The sequence below is a fragment of the Saccostrea echinata genome, unplaced genomic scaffold (assembly GCF_033153115.1).
Source record: "Saccostrea echinata isolate AGI-Se365-2 ecotype Australia unplaced genomic scaffold, CSIRO_AGI_Sech_v1 ptg000030l, whole genome shotgun sequence".
Lineage (NCBI taxonomy): Eukaryota > Metazoa > Mollusca > Bivalvia > Ostreida > Ostreidae > Saccostrea > Saccostrea echinata.
The window spans coordinates 31,655,852-31,665,569 of record NW_026889779.1 but is presented as its reverse complement, the minus strand read 5'-3'; the positions used below and the strand labels follow the sequence as shown (position 1 = coordinate 31,665,569).

The following is a 9,718-nucleotide window of genomic DNA, read 5'->3' as shown; positions in this document are numbered from 1 at the left end:
CAAGACTGACAACTTTAAAAGTGGAATACATTATGATAGTTTTTAATTTCACTATGATCACAATAACAGGAATTCTCTGCAAACATTAAGCCAATGTAACCAGAGGAAACCAGAGATAATTGGTTAATGGATACATTTCTTTAAAATAACTTTGTTCTTCAATTTTGAGATTGCAAAAATGAGGAGAATTTCAATGACCGTGAAATAAAACAGTGAAATTTTCCAACATTGAAATTATACACACATGGAATTAAAGATGTTTACAGTATATTGCTCATTTTAATCTTCTTAATATAAAACTTGCCTCCCAATTACAGATTTTCTGGTTTAGTAATATATAAAAGTCTAGTTTAACTATCAAATGTCATTATCTGAAATACTAAAGGTGGGTTCAACTCAGAATTAATTTAGAACACCGCTGTTTAGTGTTTTCATATTTATTTAATGTTTTTAATTCCCCTGAATCACTTGTTACACATACACATTTAAGGTCAATGTCAGTCACATCCAAACATTTAAAAGTTATAAGTGTAACCACTTTCAGAGAGAAACACTTCCTGAACATAAAAAAATGCCTATAGCAAAAGCTTCCTTACCAAATCCATGCTCCTTAAAGTAGACTCTCATATTCATTTAAACACAAGGTACAATTCATTGAAAAAAATGTACATTACTTGAATTTGCAATTTTTCAAAAAAAAGTTTTGCTATTAAAAGGGATTGCAAATCAGGAATTCTAAGCTCAGCTGAATATTTATTATAAAATTAACCTTAAAAGAAGATGAAAAAATAAAATGATAGTTTTATCAATTACATGTATCGACATACAATAAGACTCAATATTAGGGTGTGTTCAAAGCTATAAAATATATGTATTCAACATCACAAATCAACAGCACAAATACTTACAGAATAAATTACCAGTCAAAACAAACATCAAGGAAAACAGAACATCTAATTTCATATAACAAGTCTTAAAATTGTACAAATAATGAAAATATTTTTTCATGAAAAAATAAAAAAAACATGTCCTTCTTCTGAGTAAATTGTTCTGTCTGAAATGTCCTAGTAACCTTGACCCCAACTCTCAGTCCCGGACCTCCACCCTCACGCTGTGGTACTGGTCATAAGATGACGGTTTGTTGTATGGCACTCTTCGACTGGCCTTCAATTTGTTGCGGAGGTCAGATCCTCCAGAAGAAAGCCCAGATGTGGTCATGGTTACTGATTTCCCAGAGATTCTATCCCTTGCATCTTTTCGGCGGCGGGGTTCTGGAGAATATTCTCTATACCGTGAAAACTCAGGAGATTCACTCGACCGTGTCTCTTTTGTTTTACGTAACCTAAACAAAATCAATAAAATATTTCAAGTTTTCTAAAGTTAGTTAATCACCAACAGACATCAATCTATAAAGAACTTTTTTCAGCATAAAATTAAGAGCAGGAAAAACAAATAAAATACAGTGTTATTACATTTGTTGTTACAAATCACATTATATGGAATCATCATAATATGGAATTGTTGTGAGAGACCAATGGTAACTCTTACCCACTAATGATCATTTTGTCAATATATTGATGATTCTTTGAATTTTCTGTATAAACAAGTTACCCAGGAAATTATATCCCCACTAATCATTAAAATTTGCTTGCCCATAAAACATCAATCTTCATGAATTAAAGTGATTCCACAGTAGATATACACTTTTTAAGCCCCAAAAAGGAAAGAAAAACAAAACCCTTAATAATATGACACATAAGCCAAGTAAAGGTCATATTTAGGAAAATTCTACAAATTTGTCTGAATGGGGATAAGATACATTTATGTACAAATACACTGTAGTACATACAAGCTGTACACAAGTTAAGCCCCACCTCTTATTGATCCTCTCCTCTTCCACATCATCAGCATACATCCTCATTGTTCGCTTCTTCTGAGGTGAAGCCAACAAAATGTCTAACTCCTGCTCCATCAACGCTGCCTCCTCGTCGACCTCTGGGACCTTGGTGCCCTCTGTGAGGTCAAGGTCATCATCAGATTCCTCCTTTGGTGGAGGAGGTTCTTCCTCGCTCTCTGCCTCCTCTTCTTTGGGGGTTTTCCCACCTAGAATACTCCTCAATCGTTCCTCTATCTCCCGTTTACTCTGGGGCTTGGCACCTAATAAGAAATTTCAATATTTTTTACATAAGGTCTTAAAATTCATTGTTCTTGTGAAGAAAACAGATGTATGACAAATGAATGATAAGACAAACAAAAGCAGATTGGCTGATTGGCAGAAAGCATTCACAGAGTGCTGACCTAACTATCTTAAGTTTATAATGCAAGTGTTACACAAGTAACTTTTTTATTCGAAGAATCTATTTGTATTTTTACCAAATTCTTCAATTTCATCTGTCTCCATTTTGACATTAACTGTGTCATCCCCAAAGATATCTACATCATTATAGTTTATAGTTGACCTCTGTACAGATATAGCAGTCCTGGCCTCTCCTCTCTGTTCCTTCAGCTGTTTTGTACGGAATGTCTCTTTCCTTAAAAAAAAAAAAAATCTATATTTCATTATTTGTATCCAATTCACTTTGACTGAAAAATTTAAATATAAACTGTACCCGAAATCTTTAGAAATAATTAAATTAAATTTAAACTGCAATTAAATTGATTCTAAATTAGAAGACTAAGATCTTCATCAATCCCAATGCCCTAACTCTCCTATGGCTTTCAGATTTACTGATTTCTTGTAGTGTTTCCCTACCAAAATAATTTTTTCTTGACACTTAAAAAACAATTAAAATTTTACCTAGATTTGCTGATCAGACCTCTCTCTCCTGAAATAAAAAACCAAAAAAGTTCGCTAAAAGTTTGTTAAATTTAAGTTAAAATTGAACTGATTTAGAGCACTGATACAATAAAAAAAAGTCTGTGTACTCACCTGTGTAATTAGCACTACTGTACTTCTGATAGGCCTTGCTCGACTTCTCTCTACCAGGTAACTTCCTATCAGCTTAAAAAATACAGGTACATGTATGAGAGTGCAGTAATAATCAAAAATATATTTTCTTAGAGAAATATACATAATATACTAATTCAAGGATATCATCTTATTATTAAGAATAAATACTAGAAATATGTCCATAGGACATGAATGCTCTGCCAGGGTTCATTATAGTAATGTAACATGAAATTTTGTATTACATGTAGTACATGTATATGAAGTTCAATGAAAATATCTTGAATACCGTAGGTTCTTTGAAACTGAGCTTAATGCAAATTTAAGAAAAGTGAGGTCAAGGTTAAAAGAAAAATCAAGTCCAATTTTTGATGCAGTTCATTTGCACTCACCAAAATACATGTATATCAGCAAGTGAAATTTTATAAAAATATCTTGATTTGTGTCTTAAAACTGAGCTAAACACAAATTTGAGAAAAATAAAGTCAAAGTCAAAGAAAAGGTCAGGGTCAAAAATGATGAAAGAATTGAATATTTTTCATCAATATGTATAAGCATATAAAGTTTAATAAAAATATCTTGAAAAGTTTCTTTGAAACTTAGCTAAACACAAATTTGTGAAAAGTGAGGTTAAGGTCAAAAGAAAGGTCAAAGTCAAAAAATGTTCATGCAGTTGAATAGCTCTCATCAAAATGTATCAGCAAATGATGTTTGATAAAAATATCTTTCTTTGAAACTGCGCTAAATGCAAAGTGTGACAGAAGGTCTGATGGAAGATCGAAGGACTGAAGAAATACATGACAAACATTATATGCCCTGGCCATATTATGATGGGGCATAAAAATTCCTAAAATGATTCTGGATGGAAATACAAAAAATAATAGCTATTAATTTTTACAAAGATTATAACATTTACTTTTCATGGCATATCGCAAGAAGAGATATTTGTTTTTTTTGTAAGGCTTGCCAAGTCGCCACTTCCCAGGAGGCCAAGGGATGTCTGGTGGCTTCCAGTTGGTTGATTTAAGTTTTTCTTTGACTTGCTTTTCATTTTTTGTCTTCTCAACTTTCTCCTTCTTTGTCTTTTTCTATAAATGAATGTACATGTAATTTGAACCCAAACTCCAGTGTCAAATACTACTATTACACATTTACAATACTGTGGAATCACACTGTTTGCAAAGGACCAATGGTGTTAGGGTTCATTTGTCATTCTTACCCATGAATTTATATCCCCACAAACATGAACTTTGTGAATGTATTGGTTCACTGAATCATTGATTTAGCCATGAAATTATGACCCCACGAACCAGTAAAATTTTTGCTGCCCAGGAACACAGACTCCCACAAATTAACATGAATCCACGGGACATGTACAAATTAGACATACATGAATTGATGCAGATTGTTATCTTTAGTAAAATTAATTTCTTACCTCCTCATCAGATGAAGAAGAAGAGCTACTGCTGCTTCCACTGCTGGAACCACTGGATGATGATGAGGAGGAGGAGGAAGAAGACGATGACCCTGATCGACTGGATGATGACGATGATGATGAAGATGAAGATGATGAGCTGCTACTGGAGGACTCCCTGGCTTTTTTTGATTGTTTGGCTTTATCTTTTCTAGACTGTCTTTCCTTTGATGATGACACACTTGTTTCCATGACTGGCTTTTTCTTTTTACTGCTCACTTTTGATGATTCTGGAGAAAGAAACATAAAACTGCAGAAAACTTACTAGAAATTTTATTCTTTAATGCTTGAGAATTTATCATTATGAAATTAAAATTATCCAATATTCTAAAAGATATTTTTTAAGAGAGAAAGAAGTAATATTACAAGAGGCCCAGGGGCCTTAATGGTCACCTGAGTATAATACAACCCTGTAAAAAATCTAAGCATTATCTGAAACAAAATAAATATGGGTGTACTATGTGAATGTTGTGTTTTATGCTAAATCATTAATGTTACATTTGGTGATAGTATGTAGATAGCACTGGCTTATACAGAAAATTAAAACCATCTACACCCCCAAAACGGAACAGAAACCAGACTGACCACAAGCACTTGATGAGAAAAAATGTTTTGCTCATTATAAACAATGTCGATACACTTAGTTTGTCTGCTTAATTTATAGAGGTGAGAAAAGAATTTTGAAGAATTACCCAGTAATACATTTTCACTATATATTCAGTAGAGCCCCATCTTAACACCAGAACCCCCAACCACTGGGCCATGAATTTCAAAATGTTGGCAGAGGGCTCAGTGATTATTAAAGTCATACCAACAGTTGATTGCTTGATATGCAGACTAAAGATTTTTAAATATTGCATTAATTTTGATGATTTTAGCCCACCTCTGGCCCCAGAAGGGCAGGAACAATAAAATTCACAATTTTTGTTCTTCTTCAGTAATACATATGTAGTGCTATATGCCAGATTAGTTTGAAATTGGTTAAGCAATTTCAGAGAAGAAGCTGAAAATTTAATGCACAATGGACAACGAAAAAAACGGATGACAATAGGTCACCTGAGTGACCAAAGTGACCCCAAAATCATATGTATACACATCAGGATGGCACATATAATGCAATGCTTATATTTCTTTTTACTCACCTGACTTTTTGTCTTTTTCACTGACTTCCACGTCTTTGGTTCCTTTTTCTATTTTGTCTCCATCATCCATCAAATCCAGCACATCTTCATCTTCTTCCATCTTCTCTGGATGGGTGTCTGTCTTCCTCTCACTTTGACTGGACACCTCACTGGGAGGAGATCTGACTTTGTTTGAGGAGGGTGCTGTCTTCTTCACTGGCTTTCTCCTTTTTGGTGATTCATCCTCATCCTCTGATGAACTAGAAGAGGATGAAGACGAGGAAGATGAACTACTGCTGCTGTCTTTCTTCTTCTGTTTCTTCACCAGCTTCTTTTTCCTTGGTTCCTTTGATTTGTCTTTATCTAAATTCATAGGAACAAGATGTCTGTGAGCGAATGCTCATTAGTAATACCCCCTCTCTGATGTGAATATACCCTCTCATGTTGATATTGAATTCATTCAAAAATGTCTCCCACCATTTGGCATGCCTAAACAAAGATTGTTCTAAAATTTCAAGCATCTGTGATGAGTAGTTGCTGAGAAAACTGCGACAAAAATTTGATATGGACAGATGCACAGATAAACAGGAAGTTGACATTGGATTTGAACAAAAATGAATCCCACCATATGGCATGCCTAAACAAAGACTGCTAAAATTTCAAGCATCTGTGATGAGTAGTTGCTGAGAAAACTTTGACAGAAATTTGTTATGGACAGACATACGGATAAACAGGAAGTTGATATCAGATTTGAAAAAAAATTGAATCCCACCATAAGGCATGCCTAAACAAAGAGTGTGATAAAATTTCAAGCATCTGTTTTGAGTACTTGTTGAGAAAACTGTGACGAAAATTTGTTACAGACAGACACACGGACACAGACACACAAAGGTAAAAAAGTATACCCCCTCTCCTTTGGAGCAGGGGCATAAAAACTGACAGAATTAGATTATATAAATATATAAATAAGTATATATGTTTTTGTGATTCATATCATATTCACTACATGTCCTAAAACAGAATGAACACTGTTCAGTGAAAACTTGGAATGAACATTGTGCAGATAAAATTTCAGTGATTTATAATTTTACCTGCAAGTATGTAACAGTACTGGTTATGCTATAATAATAAAATTCCTAGATTCTCATCCAAATTTCTTTTAAAAATCAAGGCATTTGTGGATTTTATTTTATATTTTTTCCATTATACAGATTTTTGTTGACCTGATCAATCGGCGCAGATTTATCGATTATGCCCTAATAAAGTCATAGTAGATGTCCATTTAAATACACATATCACTGACTATACATCCTCATTTATCTTTCACAACCAATGATCTTTGTTTAGTATATATTTACAGCAATAACCATCTTTTCAGCTGTCAAAACCATGCTGACATTCACGGGATATAAAACGAAAGTTGAATGGTAAGTTTAATACCGACCCCAATCAGTAAAAAGACGAAGAAAAACAAAAATAAAAAAAATCAAGGCGGGGTAAAAAAAAAAAACAGGGCGGGTGAGGATGAGAATCTAGGAATTTTTTTTTATTATGGCCTTATGTATATTTACCAGTGTCTAACTCTGAGGTTTCCTCTGCCCTGCTGTCACCTAATGTAGCCTCCTCAAAGCTCTTGCTTAGTTTCAGCATGGCTCTAGCTGTATACAATGGATCCTGCCACACAACATTACCTAAACAGAGTTAAATGTTAGGTTTAAGTGAAGGGGAAAAAACATATTATTCAAAAAAGGTAACCTCCACAGGAGTAAAATATCATACATTGATCTATAGTAGTCTTTTTTCAACAAATGAACAAATCAACATTTACACCCACTTATTATTTCCCATTCCTAGAGTAACTGCTCATCATTCTATGTCCCATCACATAAGAGAAGCATACACGAAATCTAAGAAAACTTACATGACTGATCATCAATCCATTCAACATTTCCAGGATTAAATTCTTTGTAGTATTCGAACACATCCTTTGTGTTCATGTCTTTAAGTCCACGAAAATGAATGGCCTCCAAGCGAATTCCACGATGATCTTCATCAATTTTGTCTTCCTCTAGACCCAGACTTTAGAAAACAGGACAAAGAGAAAATTATTCTTAAATAATATCAAATTAGCTGATTATTTTCAGGAAGTTCCCCGATATTCTTTAAGAGCAGAAATACAAATCTTTTCAATTGAGAATAATGGTCAACCATATGCACACCTCCTGTATAACTCTGGTAAATTGATAGATGGATCCCTCTTAGATATTTCAATCCCGAGTCTTCTCGCTCTGTCTGCTTTGGGTTTTGATTTTTTCTTCAAAATAAATAAAAATGTATGGAAAATGATGAATGAATAAAGACGATTACCAAACTAAATTTTCAAAAGGTAGATAGTTAGTGCAGATACATCCTAGGAAAACCACGATTGATTATGCTTCGTTCCTGGAATGGGGAAAGGAATGAAGCATTATAAATATGTTCTATTCTGTAGAAAGAGTTTGACAATTGTAATGACTTACATTGTGGTATTCATCTTTATTAGAATCATGGCTTTCAGGTACCTGTTTAAGAAATTATTTGCAACAGTTAAAAAAAAAAAATTTGGTTTTCTTCCCTTTCTTGATCAGGATAGGGCCAAGTGCTCAAATAGGATTAGCCCATTTACCAATGGGCTAAAAAATACCAAATGGGATTTAAATTTACAGTGCAAAAAATTTAAGATTTTTTCTTAGCATTGTTTAGCTATAAATATTATAAATCTGCATCATAATACTTTAAAAAGCGACAACTTTTGGTTAACAAGTTTTTTTGTATACCCACTACATGAGATTGATCCCTCAGAAAATCCTTAACTTCTTTGGAATCAATCTCATAAACTGTAAGGTTATAGTTGTCACCTTTAGAAATCCTGTGGATTGGCCCTTGACAGGAGTCTTCCCTAATCTAACATTGAACTCAACCGGAGTATCATCACTGGAATCACTTATTTCCCCTTCCTCACTCTCTGACTTTGATTTTATCATTCTGCTGTCATCTTGAACATCGACTTTCGATCCAACGTCTCCCGACTTCTTTAAATTTCCCAAGCGGACGTTAAACGCTACGTCATCCTCCCCCGAACTCTCTTCGCTATCAAGATCCTCATTGTAATCAAGTTCCTCCTCAACATTCACAGACACAGCATCGCGTTTTTCTTCGTCTGATTCTGTATTGTCTATGCATATTTTCAAGTTTGGGAGCTTGTGGTCTGTCTCGTCTTCCATCTTGAATACAAACAGGATGTTCATTAAAATGAAAATTGAAATCGCATCAATAATCCGGAAAAATCAGGCATCCGACTTCAAAAAAAAGTCTCAATTTAGACTTTGGATAACTTGATTTCAATTCCATGAACTTATTAAAAGAATTGTAAATTTCTGTAATATTCAATACAAATCAGAGACATGTGCATAAATTTATAAGTTGTTATTTATGTCTCTGTATGACTTTGTTTTATTTTCAAAATTATTTCAAAAGTTACTGTAATCAGGGACCTATATACTAAGTATATAGGTCCCTGCTGTAATTTAAAGCTTCAGAGTTCCATGGGCTACACCAGTATCTTTTCTTTATTTGTTGTTACAATTTTTTTTTGATATTTTGCAAATTACAAAATTATCAATTCCTAATTGCAAATTATTACTAACATTTATCCCAGCCCAAGGAAAAAAAGTTCATAAATAATGTTCGAAGTATTGGTGAATCACTGTTGTGGGAAAACATGCAAATATTTAAATTCCTAATAAAATGCTAAGAACACTGAAGAATGCTTGATTTCAGATTGTACATAATTTGCATATGTTTTGGTTTGTAATTGTACATGTATATATTATAATCAATTTATTTTATTTTATTATTTTATAGACAAATTTTATTGCATAAAAATATCACAGATTGCTATGCGGTGCATGGATAGTCCTATATCTTATATATAGGAATCTTTCCTACTTAAGCCACCTGCATGCCAGAGGTTCACGGCGTGATACTTTTGACATGGCACCTCTCTGAGATACATGTACTTGTATATATACGAAGCGTAGGTACAAGTAAAACCCCTACAAGCTTTCGTACAGCACCGAAAATTAAAACAAGAGGCCCAAGGGCCTTAACGGTCACCTGAGTATAATACAACAATTT

General features: G+C 33.6%; 1 protein-coding gene across 1 annotated transcript; it reads right to left on the bottom strand.

Moving 5' to 3' along the window:
• Positions 1-421: 421 nt before the first annotated feature.
• LOC133197720 (DNA ligase 1-like) lies at positions 422-8,815 on the bottom strand. The gene is made up of 13 exons (XM_061333898.1): positions 8,440-8,815; positions 8,062-8,103; positions 7,762-7,856; positions 7,464-7,621; positions 7,114-7,233; positions 5,564-5,905; positions 4,383-4,651; positions 3,864-4,035; positions 2,930-3,001; positions 2,798-2,825; positions 2,374-2,531; positions 1,875-2,157; positions 422-1,342 (listed from the first exon to the last, which is right to left on the bottom strand). Exons 1-13 carry the CDS (start codon positions 8,803-8,805, stop codon positions 1,087-1,089), a joined length of 2,361 nt encoding a protein of 786 aa, XP_061189882.1. The 5' UTR covers positions 8,806-8,815; the 3' UTR covers positions 422-1,086.
• Positions 8,816-9,718: the final 903 nt, after the last annotated feature.